The 24,003-nt window shown below is 41.6% G+C and overlaps 1 protein-coding gene across 1 annotated transcript in view; it reads left to right on the top strand.

Annotated features, from left to right (window-relative positions):
- The window catches only part of LOC111153498 (G protein subunit alpha q), a 303,307-nt gene that overhangs the window by 188,914 nt on the left and 90,390 nt on the right, over positions 1–24,003 (top strand). The window contains exon 3 of the mRNA XM_022512555.1: positions 20,310–20,464. Coding sequence (XP_022368263.1) covers positions 20,310–20,464 — 155 coding nt within the window. The remainder of the gene's footprint in view (positions 1–20,309; positions 20,465–24,003) is intronic.

Here is a 24,003-nt window from a genome sequence, read left to right as displayed (position 1 = left end):
GAGCACGTTGGGGGGTGGGGATCAGTTCCCATTGCCCCGGTTGGCTTAGGGCCTTGTGCCTTGAATAATCTGACAAGTGTCCAAGGTGACTGTGCTCCCTCAGCATCCTTCCGTGTGGGACATGCCGCCCAGCTCTCAGAGGACCTGTGTGTTTTCCTGCCATGCACATTTGGGAACTCCCTTTTCATTGAACCCTTCTTTGCCCCACTTCCTCTCCAGGTGCCTGCCTTTTCTTATTTGCCTTCATAACTGTCTTTCTAACATTAGCCTCTTTGTGCCTCCTGAGCGCCTGTCATGGTGCTGTGCACGAAGTAGGCGATGAGATATTAAATAGACTTTCACACCTCACACTTGTGCGTGATGGGAGGGATTATGTCAGAGGAGGAATAGTAGAGAAAGTAGGGAAATGTGAATGCTTAACAAGGAGAGGGACAAGTGATACCTGTCATCCTGGACTTGGGTACACCGGGATTACGTGTTTGGAGATTTTCTAATTGTGTATTTCCACATTAACTTTATGGATGCTGTGGTTTCTCACCTACTCAGCACGTGTCGATACCACATCCTTGGACTCCAGGCATCATGTGCCACGTCCTTTCACAGGGGTGCTGTGTCCAGTTCTCCCCAACCCCTCACATAGCACCCAGGGTAATGTGCATAGTTCTGCAGAGCTCAATAGCTAGTCTGTATCGTAACATTCAACCAGATAAGTCTTGTGAATGATTGGAGTGAAAGGGCTTTGCTGTTGGACATGTGCATTTAAGGGAAAATAAGATGTTTTGGTAGGTGAACCCTAGCCTAGATTTACTTAGTTCCTTTTCCAGCCCTTCTGCACCCTAAATTAGCAAGCAGGGAACAAAAGACACTTGCAGTAAAATGAGCAGGACAGTTGTGTGGAATGGGCACTGCATAGAGAACATTAAGAAGCATGAGATTTTTGTCTTCTTAAAGTTCAAGGGGTTTTGTTTTTTGTTTTTTTTTTTTTTTTTTTTAAGATTTTATTTATTTATTTGAGGGAACATGGGGAGGGGAAGAGGGAGAAGCAGACTCCCAACTGAGCAGAGAGCCTGATGTGGGGCTCCATCCCAGGACCCTGAGATCACGACCTGAGCTGGAGGCAGACGCTTAACCAACTGAGCCACTCAGGTGCCCCTAAAGTTCAAGTTTTTGTGTGGGGCACCAGGGTGTCTCAGGTTAAGCAACCAGCTCTTGATTCTGGCTCGGGTCACGATCTCGGGTCCTGGGATCAATCGATGACCACGTTGGGGTCCGAGCCCAGCACAGAGTCTGCTTGAGGTGTCTCCTCCTCCCTTTGTCCCTGCCCCCCCCACCGCCTCCACCATTCGCGCATGCGCTGTCTCTAAAAATAAATAAAAACATCTTTTTTAAAAATTCAAATTTTTGTGTCCCATATTGAAAAATAAACAGGGGTGTGTGGGGAGGGGAGTGCTCTAAATGGGGTGTGGGATGGGTTTAAGTTTCTGCAAAGGACGTCTTTGACCTACATGTGCTATATCCTCAGTTACCCAGAGCAGAGGCATCTCAGGCGAGGGAAGCACGTGATACCAAGCCAGGGGAGGACTCTTCTGCCGGTTAATGCATTCTGAGAGGCGAGCTGGGGACCGCAGTTGCATACAACTAGTTTAGGTCACATGAGACCCTGACACTGTTAAGAAAACCCGAAGGGAGGTATATGAGTACATTGAAATGTTCATGAAGAATCGTTGCTGATAGCTAATCCATTTCCTTAAAGATTGGCTTTTTAAGGGTAAGATTTCCCGAAAGCATAAACAATGTTTCTGTGATTGTGTAAGGTGTGATTTCTACATAACAAGTTTCCCTTAGATCACACGGACATCTTTATAGTCTCCATAATATTAGGGTCAAGATGGTTAGTGATTCTAGCAACTTAACCAAGTAATACATGGAGTGTGAAACAGATAATTCTAACACATTGAAAGTGGGTGTCTTCTGGGTTTCAGAACACTGTCTCATAGTTTCCCGGTGCACTATATTTAGCAGAGGCTTTTTATAATTCACTGCTACTAATTAATAATTTTTCCACTTCCCAGTAGCTGTCCACTGTAGATCTGGTATCAGAACATGCTATCAATTGGAAGAATGGTGATTTTTTGTTGCGTTAGTGGAAGTTGATCTTACTGATAGATTGCTGAGAAGTTACAGTTGTTTTTAACCAAAAAAATGATTGGCTTTTGTTAACAGTATCTCTTAAGCATCCGCATAAAAAGCCATAGTATAAGACACTGGGACAATCAAAATATGAGGCTCCCCAGGTTCACTGAACTGGTGAAATGTATACGTGGCTGCTTGATCTCCAAACCAATCTTAGCAGAGTTCCAGAAGTTTCTTCACAGCTCACTCTCAAGGACAGAATTCCTAATTTTTCCCTCACTTTCCTCTTGCATACGACCAACGCAAGGTACCCATTGTCTATGGCAGGCAGTGCAAGCTGCTTCTCTCCACACTGCTCTTCTCTGATTTTGGAATGGCTGACTGAATGGTCGTCTACCAGACAAGAGTATGGCCCAAACTTGCTTGATCATGCCCCCAACTGATAAAAATTATTTTGGTTTTTATTGACATCATGCTTGATACAATTTTTAAATCCTCTGTGATATAAAACATTGAATGATTTTTTTAAAAATTTGATTAATTCTGCGACAGCAATTCGGTAGTCTGGTTCTAAGTTCGGCTTAATTCATGACTTAATTTTAATGTCTCATAAATAAAAAGACACCACAGAAGCTGTGTGGCTGTAAATGGAACTGTATCATTGGTTGTGCCTTCTAAATCATAGTGCTCATTTTCAGTCTCACTGACCACCTATGAAAAGATTTCTTATTGAAATTTTGCTTATAAATTCCCATCTTCATAGGTACCAGTCAGCTGTTCTTTCAAACTAATGGAATGTTGTTGTGTCACATTATTCATTTTTAACAAATGACTTTAAAAACCTCATTGAAACTCTTTTCTCCAAAATACTTTTCCCCAGCTTTATAAAATTTATACATAACATGGTCATTTTCTAGTGTCTCATCTTACATTGGCTTGGACAGCAGAATCCCATCACACTGAAAACATTTCCAAATACCCATTTTCAAAATGCACTTTGCACAGCACACATTTCCTAGCACTTACTCTCGTTCACTGTTAAAATGCTCTTTGGCCTTGAAGAGAGAGATTAAATATGTTTATTTGTACAAAACTGTCAGCCAAATAGGCTGCTCCTTCAGCCCCTTGTCCTGACAAAAGGAAGGTCAGCGTATGTGGAACACTTGTCGTTTTGTACAAGAAAAATGTGCAGCTCATCCTTAAGTTAGACGGTGTTCTAAGTAGTTTGCCATCGCATAATTAGGAAGCCTCTGGTGGCTCAAAATATTTCCTGATTATCCCCCTTCTCATTATGAAGTGTTGTCAGGATTCTAATCTTTCAGATAATAGAATCTGTAAATTACCTAACTAGAGACACATTAATGGAGATATATAGCAGCACACTGAGAGTGAACAGAGGGGTAGGGGCTCAACAGGACTCCTGGATACCACACAGGGGCCTGTGAGAGGTCCGCGTGCCATCGTGATTCCATATAGTAAATACAGTCAAAATTAGTAGCTTGGTTTTTGTTTGTTTTTGTTTTTTTTTTAAGATGCAGCCCATAGGTTTTGATAGTTTCTTTCTGCCCCCTGAAGATGGTTATATGCCTCCTACTCCGCAGAGCATGGTTTCCACTAGTGTTCCTCAACTCGGGCTGTATATTAGACCACTGGCGGGGGGGTGTGGGGGGTCGATTTAAAAACCTTGGTCACTTCCCAGGCCAATTAAGTCCGAGTCTCCAAGGGTGGGACGCAGACTTGAGCGTTTTTTAAAGTTCCCTAGGTGATTCTGATGTTCGGCCAAGTACTCACACTTCGTATGAGGATTATGTCAGCTCTCCCTGCTGTCCTGCTCTTCAGGACGTGGCATGTCACAAGTTGCATCTGAGTCCAGAGGGGCCTCAAGCTCCTAGGTGGGATTGTCCCTGCTGTTGCCTGTCACAGGGAATCGCACTGTGAACAAAAAAATAGCACTCTCCTCTGTAAAACCAAGACGGTTGTTTGGTCTTTTCTTGGCCTTTATGCTTCATTTATTGAATAAAGCAGGGAACATAGCATGATTTGGGCTCTTCATTGCAAAATGAACTAAAGTTATTGTGGAGAGTCCAGGACTTATATAGAATGACTCCTGCAGTGGCACCTGGGTGGCTCAGTCAATTGAGTGTCTCTGCCTTTGGCTCAGGTCATGATCCCGGGGTCCTGGGATCCAGTCCCCCCACATCGGTCTCCTTGCTCAGCTGGGAGCCCACTTCTCCCTTTCCCTCTGCACGTCTCTCACGCTCTCTCTCTTTCTCTCTCTCTCTCTCTCTCTCAAATAAATACAATTTAAAAAAAAAAAAAAAGAATGACTCCCCCCAAAAATGTTGAGTTAAAAGTATGATCAGGAGTGGAATAAAAAGACATTTTATTGATAGCTTTGGTGGAAATTTCTGGTTTTTTTTAAAATTTCTTTCTTCCTTCCCTTCCCTTTCCCTTTCCCTTTCTTAAATTTCTTTCTTTGTTTTCTGCCAGCTGTGTATGCAGTCCTGCACTATCAGATAAGAATAACTTTTCAGTAAAATTAACATATTTATGACTCAAAGATATTACTTATAAGCCAAGTTGGTATTCAGACCTTACCCTTTGCTAACACTGTACCAGTGTTAAAATCTTTTCAATTATGTTAGAGCTCTTGCCCCAAGTTCTTTGAGTGACCCCAGCAGCCCTGGTCCTACCGGGGGACATTTATGGCCCATTTGTCATCCACCAGTTAAAAGGTTGTCGTGACACATGGCAAGGGACGTTCAGAGCCCTACTTTGTTCTGTTTGATCAGTGCCCAGGCCATACAACTGGGCAAATATTTTAATTTCAGCCCAGATTTGGTCTGAATGTGTAATCATAAGGGCAGGGCATCTCTATTAGTCTCTCATCCAATAGTTCAGCTACAGAAGTCAAGGTTAAGAAAATAATGCTATACAGCTTAAAAGAATAGTCCAAGATCCTACCAGAGCTCCAGCCAGACCTCCAAACATTGACAGGACTGCTTCCTCTGTCCAGTACTTGTCATGATTTCTTCTTACCCTCGGTCTTGTCAGATGTTATTTCTGGACATATATATCAGAATGAAGGCAGTTGAGTTCAGTTATAGAATACATATTAAGTAGCCCTAGCATCGTGCTAAAATGTTAAGAGTAGACAGTTCCTGCCCTCAGGTCATTTACAGCATTGTTGGAAATTCTCGGTGCACAAATGTGAGACATTTAAAAAGCAGTGTCCAGCAAGTATACAGCTCAGTGTCCCCCGAGTGTCTCAGGAAGTCTCTCAGTGCCCTGAGAAGGTAATTATTAGGAAAGTTTTAAATGAGAAGATGGATTGGATTCTTGGAAGACTGAGGGCCCACCACACATCCTTTCTTTACCAGATCTGTATGTTAGCTTCGTAATTAATTAAGAACTGCTCCTGGTGACTAATGAGTTCCTTCCTAAACCCCAGATTCCAGTGCTATGTTGTTTCACTTGGGTTGTTTCTGTTTGAAATTTTGAATATATTGCTTGAAGATTTCCCCTTCCTACCAATTTTTTTAATCTATGATCCATTCTTCTTAAATCTGATATCAATGAGTGGAAAATAAAAAGTAATCTGGTCATAAACTCAGATAAATGATTTCAAAGTTTGTGTCTGTAAGTGCACCACTGTTTTTAACTTTATTCCACTACCAACTCCTACTGTCTCTTCTTTTTGTTTTCTCTCCCCACAGTGTTCTGCCTTAGGCAAAAAGAAATGAATTTCTTCCTTTACCTCCTTTGCCTAGCAAGAGATCGTTTTAATCAAAGATGCTGAAACTCTAGAAAGGTTGCTTTTTTCCTACCACCAAGTCAAGGGAATTTTAAAATATTTTATTTTAAGATTTTATTTATTTGTCAGAGAGAGAAAGAGAGCACAAGCAGGGGGAGCAGCAGGCAGAGGGAGATGGAGAAGTAGGCTCCCCGCTGAGCAAGGAGCCCAAAGCAGGACTTGATCCCAGGATCCTGGGATCATGAACTGAGCTGAAGGCAGACGCTTAACCAACTAAGCCACCCAGGTGTCCTGGGAATTTTGAAATATTTTAAATCTATATGGACACTGTAGACAGGAAGAGAGTGGTCATCTTGTACCGTTCACAGGCACAGAAGAGGTTAGGGGAAGGTTATCCTCCTGCTGGGAGTCAGTCTATAAAGGTTCCTTGGAGTGGGGATCCAAATGTTATCAGAGACGGACTGTAGCCCAGACGGCACAGTAAAAAGGAAGTAGGTCCTAAACTTAGAAATTACATGAGAGCTTTTCAAAAATAGATATATAGCTAAGAACACATAAAAGAAGCAATATGCATTTTTCATCTTCCTGAAAAAGCAATGCAAATTGCAAAGACCTTTTGAGTTATATTAAGATAGATTTGATTTGGTTTTATTTCATGGCCCATGCTACGTCACCAACCTTTCATGGGAAACTTAGAATTTAACGGGAGAAGAGTGCATCTGGATATATTGTATTTGGTAAAATCTTCATGCACATCTATTTGGGTATCTCGGAAGAGGTTTTTGTCAGGTTGTGCTCTTTGCATGTCTTGAAAACTCACATTGAGATGAATGTAGTATAATGAGTTTGGGGCTTACCTTTGGAGAATAAGAAATTTTTCTTACATGTTAACTAAAGGCAACATGCTTTAGTTGGAAAAACAATTGTAACTCATTCCCAGTGGTCACTATAATTAATTGTATATAACCCATAATTTAAGTAAGAGTGTAAAACAGCATGTCCTTAAGATACAAGATACAAAGCTGATAATGGTATATATAGCATGTTGGTAGGAACCGTAGAAGTTATTTTGAAATTTTTGGAATAGATTCTCAAAATTTGAAACCTCCAAAATACTTGTTTCACTGCATACAAAAAAAAAAAAAAAAAAAAAAAAAAAAAAAAAAAAAGATTAGGTGAGGATACTCCATCATCCTTCCTCTTGGATCAGACCTGAAGTTTAAATGAAGGGTTGCTTCTGTATACTGAGCCGTTAGTGTGTGCATGTTACTCTGCTGTTTTATGAACAGTATTACATTTAAGCTTCATAACAATGTTGTGATGACCTTATATAACAACCTCACTCTAGGAATAAGGAAATTGAGCCTTGGAGAGGTCCTAAAGTAAGTCAGTGGGAGCATGGGAGAAACTCAGTGATTTGCCTCCGAAGCCACAGGCTCTTGGCCACAGTGCGTGATACGTTGAAATAGTCATTTCAGCCCCTAATAAAGCCAAACCATGTGGGACCATTCCGTTCCTAATGCAAGCCCTGGTGCCCTGCATTCGAACTGCGTGGACTGGAACTCACAACCAGAGCATTCAAGGTTCAGCGTCACCGCAGCTCTAGGGAATACATTAAGGGGAAAACACATTGGAAGAGCCCCGGTGCACAACATGTTTAATGGATCGTGATGAGGAAACCGAGTAAATGCCCCCTGCTAGGAGTTGGATTCAGTGTAATTCTTGCTTCTTCTTATGCAGAGTGCGGAAGCCTCCTTACACGACATGCAGTAGGAGCATCACACGAGCCCTGCAGGGCGTGAGGGCTGGGCGTTAGGTCACATTACTTCAGGGCCACCCAGGTAATGGGAAGATGGCCAGGGTGTAGTCTTTGTTGCAACAGAATTAATTTGGGCATTATGGGAGATAAAATATTCTTCGCTTCCATAAAGAATTACATCCTCTCCTGTTCTTATTGACAATGGTGTGGGGTAGATTGTAGCCCACCTGGCTGTAGCCTCTTGTCCTCTTGGAATATGGGTTCAGTGTTGTTCCATCTCCTCCAGGGTCTCAAGAGAGGTAGGAAATGTGCTTCTTTGTTCCATGGAAGGCTCTTGATTTTAGCTGTGGACCCCTTTAAAAAAAACTGTGCTCCAGAAGGAGGTCTGCATTTCATCAATTTATTACCGCTATTCTCCTTGGTTCCCCCAGGCCACGTCTACACCACACGTGGGCTGATCCCACGTCCCGGCTTGCTGGGGAATGCTTGCAGGTTGTACCTGGTGCCCCAGTATCTCATCAGTTTAGTATTTGTTCCATCTTCTCATTTTTAAAAGGAAGCATTCTTCTTATTAAAATAAACCAGGATGGATTTGGTGGGTTTTCACTTTGTATTCCCAGATTCTGTTCATACAGTCAAACAGACTTCTCACTTCAACACTTCGTGCAATCCGGAAGATGTTCCAACTTTCCCCCAAATCCTTCCAGATGCAGTGTCACTGCATCTCCCTTTCAAAGGCAGCATGTGGGCACTCGGTGCTACTATGGTGTAGGCTTGGGCAAGAGTGAGTCGGGACAGCCAACTCTTTCCAGCCAGTAGGGTGTTAGAGAAGGATGTGGTGTGTTTGCTTTACCATCTGTGGGTTTTTACTGGCTAATTATCCTGTGTGCTGGTCTGTAAGCTGTGAGGTCCACTGAGATACCAGAACTTCAGTGAGCAGTGTTAGTGGGAAATTATGTTAGATATAATTGAAGTGTATGGAAAGTCAAGGCCAGGCTCTCTTGCCATGGTGGTCTGGGAGCATTTGCTTTGATGGTTTTGTCATTTATTGTTTGGTGGCAATCTGTTGACTATTTGTTTTAATGTTTGGAGAATGCTTTTATTTTGCAATAAATCTTTTTGGCCATAATAAGCTTAAAAAAAAAACCTGAAAACATATGTTTAACAAAAAATTAAATGTTGAATTTTTGTTTCTCAAGGAAGTTAACAATAATGTATAACTTGTACAAAATCGTTTAATATTTAGCATCCATCATGTTTACCGTAATGACATCAGCAACCACACAAAATTCAAAAGACCCAGATCTGCTGAGGAAGTATCAGTGTCTACTTCCAAAATTAGCTGTTATTTTCAGAATATTGTACCTAAAATAACATTTTAGCATGGGCAGCTGCAGAAAGTGCATTTTTATATTACTCTGTGAAGCATGACTTTTCACTTAGATCAAGTGATCCATGTTAATTTAGCTCATTTTTTTATTCCAAGTTTTCTTATGCATGTACCAAAAAAAAAGAAGAAGAAGAAGAAGCAGTAGCTATGAATCTGTGAACTCCCTTAGCAGAAGAAAATCTTTGCAAACAATTTTGGTTTGATCCCCCCCCCACCTTTAATTCAGGAAATCAAGGTAGAGCTTTTGAAAGTTCATTCTGATAAAGAGAAGTATCTATTGTTATTTGAAATACTATGGTAAACACTTCCACTTCTTTAAAAATTGTTGAGAGTGAAAGTATTTTAGTGATAAGAATATGAATATAGTTTCTGATGGAGCACAGTACAGTAAAACATTTATTAAACTGAGAGGCCTGTGGAGAGAATGTGCTTGGAATTAGTTACGACATACAAATAAGTCATATTTGTGCTCAAACAAGCTGTGATAATCTACCAATAATGACTTTTGTCTCCTGAATTATTTGCGATAGGGGAATATTCTACACTAATACAAAAAGAGAGTTCTTTGGAAATATTTGAACTTAAATATTTACTTATTTGCAGTTGGAAAATAGTAGAATTAAGAGTACCTCCCATGTAGGAGAATACTGGCTATTTCGGACCCCCAAAGGGAGACTATTTCAGAATTAAAAATAGTAAGGTCTAAAAAAAAATTAAGGTCTATAAAGAAGGACCCAATTGGAAAATGTTAATGATTTCAAATTTATTAACCTAAAGCAGCTAGTGCAATTTTGGAAAATATTACAGGCAGTTTTATAAAATAGTTTATTATATAATGTATCCATACTGAAAAATATAATCTTCTGAAAAATGTCAGGGACATGATGTTAGAACAGATATGGCTAAGAACATGACTAAAATGCATGAATGTACCAAGAAAAATCCTTCCGCTCATTTTCTTTTACTTTAATCTATGTGGGTACATAAAGATCTTATTTTTTAGAAAGAGTTTTATATTTGAAAACATTTTAGTATACCAATATAAGAAAACTGATTTGTTGGTCAATAAATAAATATTTCAAAGCTCTATAACATTGACAATTTTCATATTCAAAAGTCACATGTAGACTATAAACTTTCATATTCTCACTAGAGAGTTAACAATTTCTCACCCCTTGTCGAAGTAGTTTTTTTTTTTTTTTAAGATTTTATTTATTTATTTGACAGACAGAGATCACAAGTAGGCAAAGAGGCAGGCAGAGAGAGAGGAGGAAGCAGACTCCCTGCCGAGCAGAGAGCCCGATGTGGGGCTCCATCCCTGGACCCTTGAATCATGACCTGAGCCGAAGGCAGAGGCTTTAACGCACTGAGCCACCCAGGCGCCCCTCCAAGTAGCTTTTTACAGTTGATTCTTACCCATAATCTTTCTGAAATTTGGGTTCTTACTCAAAGTGACAAATTATATAACTTAATATTAAGCCCCTCCCAGCCAAATACCTAATGAGATGTGTGGCTTCTCTAATTTCCGTTCCCTTCTTCCTACTCAGGCTCTAAATGTGTCATTACTTTCTTTCATTGAACAAGTAGGCAGCAACGCTAGTTCCTTTTAACCTTCTTACTACTGGAACGGTTTCTTGCTGAGTTAAAGGTATGGAAACAAGTGTTCTAGAAGGATCCCTTCCATCTGCAAGATCCCGGGACTGTGAGCCTTTCAGTTCTCCTTCGCACACGTTCTGAAGGTACAGAGGGCAGGCTTCACAGTGGATGTCCCTGAAAGATTATACCCCCCAGGTCAGGATTCTGGAATTGCCAGGAGCATCTGGGAATGCTTCGTTAAGGGAGCTTGTTCTTTTAATTTTTTTCAGCCTTGTTCAAGAGTACCAAGCCAGAAAGGGGAATATTCTTTATCTGTTAGTCCTCTTGTGAAACAAAGTCCCAGCCCTGCAGCAGCATAGTCCTCTGGTTAATAAGATTGTAGGAGCACAGACATTGCAGAGGGCTAAAATGATTAGGTTTCTTCTGAGACATAATATCAGGAAATGAGCCACAGGCATAATGGGATCTCAGAAATGAAGAGGATGTGAATCTCTAAAGCAGGCATTTACCTATTATTCCAGAATAGGGGAGAATCAGTCCGTTGGCTGTTTGGCTTGTATAAAACCAAGCCCTGTCTGTTTGTGCAAGCCTCGGTGTCTACTCAGTTTTGCAGAATGTGATCCATAAGAATACCAGTCCCATCACCTTACCTGAGGGGAAAGAAGCTACCCCGGTCAAGCAGCTTTGGGAAGGACAGTAATATCTCCAAGCCTAGCCTGTGCTCATGAATTCTGAGCACCATTACCTTATTTTTTTTTTTTTAAGATTTTATTTATTTATTTGAGTGAGAGAGCGAGAGAGGGAGTACAAACACAGTGGAGCTGGAGAGGGGGAGCAGGAGCCGGATACGGGGCTCGATCCCAGGACCCAGGGATGGTGACCTGAGCTGAAGGTAGGCGCTTAACGGACCGAGCTACCCAGGCGCCCGCACCATTACCTTATTAAAGGTTCTGAGTTCTGTAGTACAGATATCTGTTTAACTTGGTATAACCCTCATTGTCTGCAGTAATGTGACTTTGATCTTAGAACCCATATTTCAAATAAACAGCCATTAAAATCTGGAGTAACTAATGCTCCTTAAATATTCTTTGAAAGCAACCTTATTATTTTGATAAATATGCATATCCTTAAAAGAATTTCCCTGTCCAGTTTCTTCTTTATCACTGTGACTTTGTATAAACTCTTGGGAAATAAGCTGTTTTATTTTATGGTAGTCATAAGGTGTGTGTGGATAGGCACACACATTCATACTGTGACATTTCAGCTGTGCATGATTTTTATATCGCATCCCAAGATTTTACAGAGCTGAGAGCAAGATTCTTCTTAATGGAGCCATGTAATTGATCAGTCAACATATGTTTTGAAGCTACTTCTTGTATATTACATCATGCTGCCTCAAGCATCTGACCTACAGTGTCACTGGTACTGATGATCATGACCTGACAGAGAGACACGAAAAAGGACAATGATAAGCAGAAAACAAAACACAAAAATATTTACATAGGATTTTGGTGATAGAGCCAAGAAAGATACTGAGCCCTTTAAAAAAATAATATATATATATTTTTTAAGATTTATTTATTTGAGAGAGCAAGCGAGCACATGAGCGAGAGGGGTAGAGGGGGAGGGAGAGAGACTCTCAAGCTGACTCCCCACTGAGTGTGGAGCCGGACTCAAGGCTCGATCCCACAGCCCTGAGATCATGACCTGAGCCAAACCCGAGAGTTGGATGCTCAACTGACTACGTCATCCAGGCACCCCAAGAAAAAGAATATTTTAAACAATTAAAGGGGCGCCTGGGTGGCTCAGTCAGTTAAGCATCTTCTTTCGGCTCAGGTCATGATCCCAGGGTCCTGGGATCAAGTCCCACATCAGGCTCTCTGCTCAGCAGGAAGCCTGCTTCTCTCTCTGCCTGCTGCTTCCCCTGCTTGTGCTCTCTTTCTCTGTGTCAAATAAATAAATAAAATCTTTTAAAAAATAAAATAAAATCAACAAGAAGGAGATTTTCTCCACCAAGAAGAAATTCATTGTATTTTAGAAGCAGGTATAGCTGGAGTGAAGCAAAACCAGAGAAAGGAGAATATTTCTAGCAGCTGTGTTTTGGAAAATTTTGTATGCCTATAGTCTTCAATTGCGTTGGTGAACACCATAATGGAGACTAAAAATAAAAATGTAATGATAAAAGAATAAGCTTAATAATGGGATAATGAATCAATTTGTAGTCTTAATGAAAGCAGAGTAGTATGTGACAGTAGACTTATGTAATATTTTGTTATTTAGAACATTTTATTTCACACAAATTTTCTGCTTTATCAGTGTCAAGTGCATTGCCTGACACATGACAGGTAAGTGTTTTTTGAAATAATTAACATTCATTAATGGTAATTTTGAGAGGCCACAATATTTCCTGGTGATTATAATGCTTATTTTAGGCATTTTCCTCTTTTCACCAGTCCTTCAGTGAGTTCTTTTCCCCATCTTCTAGATGGGGGCCATTGAGTTTCAGGAAGTTTGTTTGTTTGTTTGTTGAAGATTTTATTTATTTGCGTGAGTGAGCACAAGCAGGGGGAGGGGCAGGGGCAGAGGCAGAGGGAGAAGCAGGTTCCCACTGAGCAGAGAGCTGGATGCGGTACTCGATCCCAGGCCCCAGGATCCTGACCTGAGCCGGAGGCAGAGGCTTCACTGCCTGAGCCACTCAAGTGTCCCGAGATTCAGGAACTTTGAGTGACCTGCCTGAAGACACTGGGCTGGTGTGTGAGAGTCAGGAACGAAGCCTGGTTTGGTCTCAAGCTATCGTTCAGACCTTCCTCCTCCCCCTCTGGTTCTCTGGAGTACTCAGTGAAGCTTCTGTACTCCCCATTCCATTCCATACCCGGGTGAAGAGGGATGTAGTGGGCACTTTAGCAAAGGAGAGCCTGTAGATTCCTAGCTCTGGAAGATTCCACACACAGACTTTATAATCTTCGCCAGGGACTTCAGAAGCCTGTGTCACGTAGTAATTTGTAATTTTGCTGAGCAATGCGTTGAATCCTAAGCGTGGAGAGGCTCTTCTGTGGGACTGAGTCACTTTGCCACGTGAACCCAGCCAGCGGGAGCTCAGCGTGACATTGCTGCTCTCTGTCATTGATGCGGTAACGGTCATAAAAAGATGTATCAACAACTGTCACCCTGTGTCTAATGCACCTTAATGAAGGTCAGCTGTTGAGGTTGGGATGAAGTCAGAGAAGGCGAATCGGTCTGGGAAGTGATAGTCCCCGTCCACGTTTTCTGTAGGAAATTGTATGCCGAGGGGTGTTTGCCAGTTTGAGGACTTGGAGATCCAACATCCAGTGTGACCTGCGAAATGTTACTTCTCATGTGAGCAAATTAAGGCTTAGGTGACTTGCCCAGCATCACAGAAGCTCTTGGCGTGTGCGCTGTGGTTTATGATTTCTGTGCTGTTCTTCCTTTTCTTACACTTTTTCAGTAACTGGTAGCTTTAGGCGTTAGGCTCTGCCTTTAAGAGTTTTCTTTGCATTCTGTCCTTTATCCCCCTAAGGTCAATGTTATTTCTACCCTCATTTGACAGATTGGGACTTAGAGGTTCAGAAATGTTAAATAGCTTGCCAGAGATCCCCTTTTTTCCTGCTGTGTGAAAGTGGGTTTACAACAGAGAAATCCCATCTCAGAGTCCCTTATTTTACTCTGTACTTTCCTTAGAATGGAAGAAAATAAAACAAAAAGCATGGGATCCCCTCCCCCCCACAACACACAATTTATTGAGGAGTTTGCAGTGGTTTTTTTGGTTTGTTTGTTTTGTGTTTTCGTCTGTTTTGTTTAAGAGACAAATGTGAACATGGAAAAAGCACCAAGGACAAACAAGAATGAGAGGATGTGAGCCTTGTTTCAGAATTAAAACAGACTCCACAGTGGTTTAGACTCTTGAAGTCAGAGGGCCTCTGTGTGTGTCGGGCACCCTTGCCAGCAGAGCAGCCAGCCCCTAACGAGTTGCTGAATGTTTGTGTCTGAACGCTTCCACAAATGTGGAAGGCACCACTTGGGTTTCTCCTTCGGGACTGTAGGAACCGGACTAGGTGTCACATTCCAGCCAAAAGCCACCCCAAGCTGTTAATGAGTTTTTAAAAAGGCCTTCCAAAGTGATTATAAGATCTTTTTTTTTTTTTTTTTATTGGAATGCTTGCCCTTTTGTGGGCAGGGTGAGACCCACCATGGTGGGGACGCAATTCCTACCCCTTTGCTGAAGTGACCATGGAAATAGCAACACGTCCAAGATTTACCTGAATTTTATGACCACCGGATCGTGAAAACAAGACATTACCACATTGGCATATCTTGTGGTTTCCATGCAGTCTTTCCCTCGACTTCTGCCAGAGTCCCTAAGAGTAGCTTCTTGGTCTTCACAGTGTTCCTCTAAGGCTTGCCTCCAGCTTGCTAAGATTTCTGAAAGTGAGCATTCATCATTAAGTAATTCCACGCAGTGTGTTCAACTATAACTTAAAATGAAATAGAATTGTGTTTTGCATTCTGTTTATCTAATTTACTCATACCTACTTTGCTTTTCTGTGTACAGGGTTCAAAAGAAAACCAGTCAGCTGCAATTGTTATTTATATTATCAGAAATGAATTCTCAGGGCACCTGGGTGCCTCAGTTGGTTAAGCATCTGCCTTTGGCTCAAGTCATGACCCCAGGGTCCTGGAATCGAGTCCCACATGGGTCTCCTCACTCAGCAGGAAGCCTGCTTCTCCCTCTCCCTCTGCTTCCCGCCCCCCCCCCCTTGTGCTCTCTTGCTCTCTCTCTGGCAGATAAATAAATAAAACCTCTTAAAAAAATGAATTCTTTCCTTTTCATCAGAGTTAGGCTTTTTTTCATGAATAATTATGTAATTTTGCATAATTATTTGTGATTTTCACAATTAATTACACTGGACATTTGGACAAATAAGGAAAAACAAATAGAGTTCCTACTCTCACATATAACAAAATACTCTTTCCACATACCGAATACTTTTTACAAAAAAAATTGAGAGGATTTACTTTTCATTGGGGACATTTGGAGAAGCAATTTTAAAATTCGAAGTGTATTTTGTAAAAATGCTGTCATACTTTTAAATAACTTAGGGAACTTCAGAGAACGTTTTTATATAAATGCAAATTACGGTTGATTATATTTGGATGTCATTTTCCAAAACAGCAAGGATGGAATTAAACAATGAAGCCCGAGAGGCAGGAAAAGTGACTTAGAAATTCTGCCCCAGGTGAAACCCAAGCGATGACCTGTGTTTTCTGAGAGCGATTTTCTTCCAAAGATGGTGGAGGTTGCCTTCTGAGTTAGGGTTCGAAGCTGAGACTAGCACTGCTGCATTCCCTGTGGAGGTTAATTTGGATTAAGAGTCAGCATGAACCTTCCTCACTACACTGTTTTTTTTCACATTTAACAGAAAGTGCCATGTTTATCTTGTCCACCAAGCCACGGTTCATCTACTCTTCCCACCTAGAAGCATCCTGGGTCTTCACCTCCACCTTCAGCTAAATCCTTCTCTCTGACACCCTGTTTGTTCTGTGTCTGTACTGAATTCTGCTTGCTCAGTCCCCATGTAGCATTCATTACTCATGTACAGATTTACTATATCTGCCTGTTTTCTCTGGCGCTGGTTGGAAATAGTGAGCTCTTGTTTCAGTAAATGATATGACATGCTCCCTGGTGCTCTCTGCATTGTAGATGCGTTTCCTCTGTGTTCGCAATCCTCCTGCTCGTGGCTAGGTAAGTCCTTAAGTGATTTGGTCTGATTGCATCATCTTATGGACGAGGAAAATGAAGTTCCAAAAAAGTAATGGGCTTTCCCCTAAGTGAAGATAATGGCCAGTTAGTGTCATGGGTAAAGCCAGGACTGGAAGTTAGATGTCCTGGTTGCAGGTTAGAACAGTTTCTACTCTTCCTTCCTTGCATCCTGCATCCAACAAAAATTTGTTGAGCCTCTCCCAAGTGACAGGCATGCTGCGAGGCTCCGAGCCACGTTGAGCCTGTCTTAGAAGTTCTGCTGTGAGCGTGGAGGAAGACACGAATGGGTGTCACACACATAGATGCACACCATTTACTCCAGTAAGTGCTGCTAAGGATTGTGTAGTTATATGGGAGTAGTAATGGGTGGAAGATGTCCTTGAGAAACTGACTTTGACTTGGAAGACTAGGGCATTGAGCTTCTGCGTACTTTTTAAGTGCAATTAAATTAGGCAAGTATTTCTTATATGGGCCCGCAAACGAACTTAAAGTCTGTAACCTCCAGTCCTTTGCTCACTGTATAGTCTAGAAGGGGAGTAAGTCAAGATGTAACTATTAACATAAAACAAAATACAGACGTTCCATGGTACAAAGGCTGCAAAGATAACTCTTGTTTTGAAGGGGCAGACAATCAGAAGTAACTTCCTGTGGCAGGTAGCCTCTGATATAGCTCTGGAGCAAAAGCTAAAGGAGGTACAGAAAGGAAGAGGGAAGGCATTCCAGTTGTAAGTAAAAGCAAGCAGAGATAGACCAGGAGAGGAAATTACAAGAGTTTTCTGGCAATAGAAAGTAGTCTCATTTTACAGCAGCCGGCTCTTGGTGGAAAGTTACAACTATACACTGTTGACAATGTTGTCTCAAATAAAATGCCCTTACAGTCAATGGAAATTAAGGATGGAAATGCAAATATTCTGTCTTGTTCCTACTCCTGGAGCCCATAATCCTGTGCTTTGTTTGGTTGCCATTCATATGAACTGCCCCCCCAGCCCCCCGCAGGAACGCTGTCTAGTTCTGTAACTGCTGTATTACTTAGCATTTCATTGGGGTCCAATAAACATTCAATCATAATAGTGAAAAGTGTCTGGTATGTTGAAGCTGTTTTCTCTGGCAGACGCCAACTTCTCTAGACACAGAAAGAGGACTCCTTCCAAATGCTATGACTGGCCCAGGGTAGTAAGTATCAAACGTGTTGTAGAAATAGTACCTATACTAACCCGTGTTACCATGTAGCTTTTACCCTATTCAGAGTGAGATTCCCACCATTTCTTCCTATGGATCGTATAATCATTTGTCTAAGTGTTCTTGTGGAAAAGTACTGAAAATCACCTGCTCTGTGTTTGCCAGTAGCCGGCTACTGTATTCTAGCTCGTGTGGGACAGTGTTATTGGTCAAGCTTATCAGGGAAGCAAATAGAAAAGAATCTTTTAGAACATATGTTGCAAATCACTGGCCCCAAACTAGCTTTTATTTATTTTTTATAGGGTTGCCAAGATCTAAAATTAGGGATAATTCACAGGAAAACCTAGATTTTTTTTTTCTTTCTTTCTTTTTTTTTTTTTTTTTTGGCTTCCTTGAGAAATCGGAAGAGCTGGCAACATTGGGCCCACCTTGCCAATGGTGGCATTTGGTTGGGGCTAAGCAGCAGCTGCGGTCTTTAATTAGGGAACGTATTCATAACATGCCACAGTCCCCATTACTCCCTATTGCCTGTATCCAGCCCATGTGAGTCATTTCCGTGGCTTCATGTCTCTTAAGACATCTGCTTTGTCATGATTGTTGCCTCTGTGAGCCTCTTCTCTTTAGCTTCCCATAACAATTTTTGGCCAGCAAGGCAATTAATTATGATCAGAACAACTAGCATCTGTGTGCTTTGTAGTTTGCATTGGTTCTCAAACTTTTGCACGCATCAGAATCTTGAAACAGATTGCCGAGCCTTTTTTCCAGAGTTTCTGATGCTCCAGGTTTGAGGATCAGAGGATGTGCATTTCTCTCAAATTCCCATGTAACGCCACCTTTCGAGAATGACCACACTTTGTATTGTAACACAGTACAAAGCAGCCTGAGGCCGGTGGGGCAGAATGTTCCCCACCAGAAATAATATTTGGAAAGAGTAAGCAATTTACCCGGGGTTATCAGAAGTAGAGTCAGATCAAAACCTTGTCTTTAGAGTATATCCAGCGGGAAGGCATACTTGTAGACCCCTGCTTCTGTACCCAGCTGCTTCCCCAGACCACAAGAATCCTCTTGAGGACCGTATAATGAAGACACAGCCATAGGGACTCTATAATTTAGGATTATGCCAAGGATGTGATCATTGTCCTATCTCAGGACACTAAGTTGGAACTTTCAGTGAGGAAGGGCAGAAAGACAGGGGTTGAAACTTTGACATTAGGTACACCATACAGATATATGTATGAGACATATATCTGCTGGACAGGACCTTTGACTAAGGTAAGCCCACTTGGCATGGGACCCAGAAAGAGGATTCCAGGCTGACAGGTTTGCTGCTGGAATAACAAGCCAGTTTGCCTGGATGGGGATTAGGTACAGAAAGCAACTACAGGGATCCCTTTTCCAAGATTGGGGTCCAGAGCAGAGCTAGAATTTCTCACTTACTAGATTGTGCAAGGTCAGAACAGAAGTAACAAGAAAGATGATTTCCTCAGTCTCATGTTGGGCTTCTAGAAACCTTGTTTAAGTCAAGATTAGTCTAATGATATGGGGCCCTTCCCACTTGGAAGAGAAGAAAAGTGAAGTTTGGGAAGCAGACAGGGTCTAACATAGATTAAACTTACTTTAAAAATGTCTTAAAATTCCGTCTGTGTAAAACTCTTTGAAATGAATAATTAGGTCATCATGTGATCATGATGCCCATCCACTAACCTAGTTTGAAAATTTTTATTTCTGCAAGTAAGAGTGTATAAATATGTTATCAGCTATTTACCTTCAATTTCCAAGATAGTTATATTTATTTGCATATATATGTGTATGTATAATTCACATGCATATTTTATGTAATTATGTTAATGTACTATATGTCATTGCAAGTTATGGAGGTGATTTATTACTTCCATGAACCCTATTTTGACTGGGATTTTAGGCAGTGGTATAATTTGTTTAATTTCAGGGTTGACCATACAGTATTTTGATATCAATCTTGCTGAAAAAATTTTTTAAATCTCCTTACCTCTTTCCTGCTGAATGTTGTATGCTGGAAACAACAAAGTCCTTTTTCCTCATTAAAAAATTTAATAAAATTCTCAATCTGATAATGTCAACAAGGCAGATATGAAATAAATACTTTGGCAGTGAGGGTGTATTGGAATGGAGGGGGGGAATGGTTACTGTGTTTCACATCATTAATATTAATTGTTCTTCTAGGGGTTTTATACCCTATCCTGAAAAGGAATGATAGAAACTGAATCCTGTTAGTTGAGGAGTGTGATTAAGTCTCTGCTAAGCCATAAACACTCAAGGGCTGGGTAGATTATGTATTTGATGATGGTAAACTATAAACACAGAGGGAATGATTATTCCTGTCCGTTTTCTCTTTAATAACATTGGTTTAGGATTCTGATAATCACCAGGAATGTTCATATGCGTAACATGACATCCTCACTGTTCTGATGGGAGCCGAACGCTGTCTTCCCTGTCTTCCTCTAGTCAACCTCAAGTAGCCTCAAGGTTTACTCTACTAGGGAAAGATTTGAGACTGGATTCTCTGTAAGGGCGGCGGGGAGGGGGGAGAAGCAGGAGCAGGAGCAAGACTTTTATAAACCAGTTTGAAAAAAGCATATGAAGGAAGATCTCAATGGTGCACGGTATAAAAAATGAACTAGAGGCAGTTCTCAGTGACAGAAAGGAGGGAGATTAAAACTGCTGTTTTTGTTTCTGACAGGCTCATGCACAGTTGGTTCGAGAAGTCGACGTGGAGAAGGTGTCTGCTTTCGAGAATCCATACGTAGATGCCATCAAGAGTTTATGGAATGATCCTGGAATCCAGGAATGCTATGATCGACGACGAGAGTATCAGTTGTCTGACTCTACCAAATAGTGAGTATTCACCCAAGAGGCCCTTTGGATCTTTCTCTAGCTCCGTGTGCTCCGCACCCACAGCTTCCGCATTCTTGGGCTTCACGTATAGTATCGGTTCCCGCTCCAGCCAGGAAGAAGTCTAGCGTGTAAACTCGTGCTAACCTCATACACTTACATTATATTCTAAGGGACTGGCATCATGAGTCAGGGAGAGTATTTCTTTTACTGTCCTCTGTTCGAAAAGCAGATTGAGGACTCGAGGACTCTGATTTTACCAACCCATCTCTCCCACCAAACTGCAGACCAGCACATCTCAAACACAGACTCCATTGCAATTCGAAATCCTGGAATAATAACTTTTCATACAAATTTCTGATCTTTTTGTCATGTGCTAGAAAGCACCTACACACGTTAAAAGCTCCAAACAAAAAATACGCTCGACTATGGCCTCTAACATGTCAGACTTCCCAGTTTCCAGTTTCCAGACACAGAACCTTGACTGCTTTCTGGGAGCCACTATTATGTTGATGGATAGGCTTATCTTTGCATGGAAATCGTGTGAGTCTCATTTTGCATGCATTCCAAAATTATTCTGTGAGCTGTCAATCAAAATCGTGGGTCCTGGGAGAGATTTGCATCCTAGAGAGGTTTGTTAGTTCTCTAGATTAAATCTCGCCTAACAGAAAGAAAGTGAAGATCTGGCAATCATTGAATTAATGTAGTCAGTGCAGTCAGCAATCTAGATAATCAGGCGCCTGAAAAAATGCACTTTCTGTAGTACTTAGCCAGGTTCCTGTCTACATTAATCACGTTAACCCAGCGTTTGCCTCTTGTGTGGGTTCTGGGTGGACAGAAGAATGGGTGGAAAGTCGTCAGCAGCCTCAGGCCGATTCATACGAAGCATGGGCCACTGGATGAGAGCAGGGCCGTGGGGAAGATAAGGAGCCCCCAGGGCTGATTGGCTTCACCCAGAATGCCTGGAAGATCCAAGAGCTGTTCAGTTCTGTCTTCTCAATATAACAGGTCACATTCTTACTCACGTTCTAGGCATTTGTGTAAGATAAGTTATCATTCAGGTCAGTGCAGAAATGGTGCTTGGTCTAGACCATTCTTGTTCTCCTGTGGTACACTTCAGTTCTGGAATGTGCCGTAGAAGGCTCGTGATCGCCAAGCCTGTCGTATGTTAACTAGTACGAATCCCCTGGCGTGCCTGTGGAAGGTGCACTTTCCTCATTCCCGACTTTGTTTTTCCTTCCTCCACACCTCCACGCCACTGCTCTGCCATTCTTCTCTTCTGCTCTCTGCCTGCCTTGGGCCCTCGTCCCTCCCCCTGGAAGCCCTACTGTATGAGTTTCTGTGAGTGCACACATGAGGGATGCAGTCAGCTCTTGTCTCTTCCAAATTCTGCCCCCTCAACCTTTGACCAGCTGTCTTTCTCTTACTTCCTGCCCCCTCTGTCCTTCTGTTTGCTTTGCCATTTCAGATTTCATCTATCTCCCCATGGTGCTGTTGTGCTTTATCTCTTGTTCCCTGTTCCTGCTCAGTGTGTCTCCTCCTATCAGCTTGCTTCCCCCTCCACCCTCATCTGTCCTTCTCGTCGGTTCTCCTCTTCCTCCTCTGCACATCCCACTGTACTACTGGGATGCCTCTCCTGGCCCTTACTAAGCAATAAATCCTCCATTATCAAGTTATATTAACTAATAAATCCTCTAAGCTCTCATCCTATCTAACCTCTCTCTCTGAGAGACAGGTTAATCCTGTCTCTCCCCCTTCCTCACCTGTTCTAGTCTCTACCTCTCACCTGTGACTTTTCTACCAACAGAGAGGTCTTGGGGCCTCAGAGCACCAGTGTCTAATAATTACATTCTTACCAGGGTCAGGGTTCCCCCTTAGGAAATGATTTTGCCTCCCTCTCTGGGGATGGACCCTGGAAGAGATTCCAACGACACCTCTATGAGCTGCTGTGCTTGTGTCCTTGAGACAAGGTTCTTCCATATCTGGTGACACTCCTTGGTTGAGCTTTGCAGAGCCCATGAGTTAGTACAAGAATAGATGTTTGCAGTGTCTACTACTTTAGGGAAAGAGCTCTTCAAGACCTTTTGTTCAGACCCGCATTAGCATTGGGATTCTGGAAAGCCACCATCTTAGCATTCTGTTGTATAGGCGGCATCTACTGTAGAACCATGCCGTTGGGCACGTCCCTGATGCTAGAGCCAGACCGAGGTGTGGGGGGCAGCCGGGACAGACTCATCTAAATCCCTTCAAGTGATTATTCTTTAAACAGTTTCACTTTCCACTGATGGGGATATGGAGAAGTTGATTTTCTGAACTATATATATATATATGGGTCTATGTGTATGCACACGTACCTACTTTTTTTTTGCAGAAGAAGAAAGTAAATTATTACATATTCTTAGATGCCCACATTTCAGTACCCATCTCTTGAAAAAAAAAATAGGATGTTTCCCCTCATAGTAAATGATACTCTATTACATCTCAAATTAATCGTCGGTCCTTTTTCTCATTATACCCGGTTCATAGTCATACTTCCTAAATTCTTCCAAAATGTCCTTTAGAGTTGGTTGGTTTTAAGACAGCACATGGCTTTTGTTTCTGTGTCCCTTAGGCTCTTGTGATTGGGAGAGTCCTGTTTGCATTTCATTGGCATGTTGAAGAGATTAGCCTGATTGTGGCTTTATATAGTGTGAATTAACTTGCTCCTTTGTCTCCTGAACTTACTATAAGCTGGAAATTACATTTAAAGATTCAATTAGATTCAAGTTAAATGTGAGGAGAATGCACTCAAGATGATGTTGTTTGCTCATCGCTGGTGATGGTGAGGCTCACCACGGTATTAGGGCACTGATGTGTCCTCTATTATAAAGCTACATTTTTCTTCCTGCCACCAAAAGCCATCCGCGTGGTGATACTTTGTCACTGGGTGATTCTCTGGCTCCCCATCAACTCTTACTTAATGGCTTTACTTCCATTTGACGTCTTGTATGATTTAATAATTCCCTTAGGGTTTATAAAAGAGGGATTTTTCTACTTTTCTCAGTCAGTCCACATTGGTATTCTTTTGTGAAATAGAAGTTTCTTTCCTCGGCTGGTGCTATTTGATTACCCTTTAATAAATTTTCTGCTGAAAGACATATGTTTTGATCTTTTTGTTAGAATAACTTGTTGCATAGACAAAATAAATGGTGACCATAGAATTTATCATTCGAACCAAGACATTTTGAGAAGGAATGAGTTGCTAATAATAATGAGGCTGTGGCGATTCACAGACCTGTACCCCTGGGGCTAATAATACATTAAATGTTAATAAATAAATAAATAAATAAATAAAATTTTTTAAAAGAAAAAAAATAATGAGGCTGAAATAAAAAGCATAAGCTGAGGATCCTGGCTGAACAGGAACCTTTGGTCACTTTAGCTACACGAAATGTAGGGAGGTGTTTGGTCTTTTGTTTGGGGTTCCCACCCCCCTTTATTTTCTCTGGAAGACTCTTTGCTTCAAGGTGGGGAGTATAACCAATATATTGCTACCAGTTATA

The sequence above is a fragment of the Enhydra lutris genome, unplaced genomic scaffold (genome assembly GCF_002288905.1).
Source record: "Enhydra lutris kenyoni isolate GAN:26980312 unplaced genomic scaffold, ASM228890v2 scaffoldscaffold33, whole genome shotgun sequence".
Lineage (NCBI taxonomy): Eukaryota > Metazoa > Chordata > Mammalia > Carnivora > Mustelidae > Enhydra > Enhydra lutris.
This window is presented reverse-complemented; position numbering and strand designations above follow the sequence as displayed.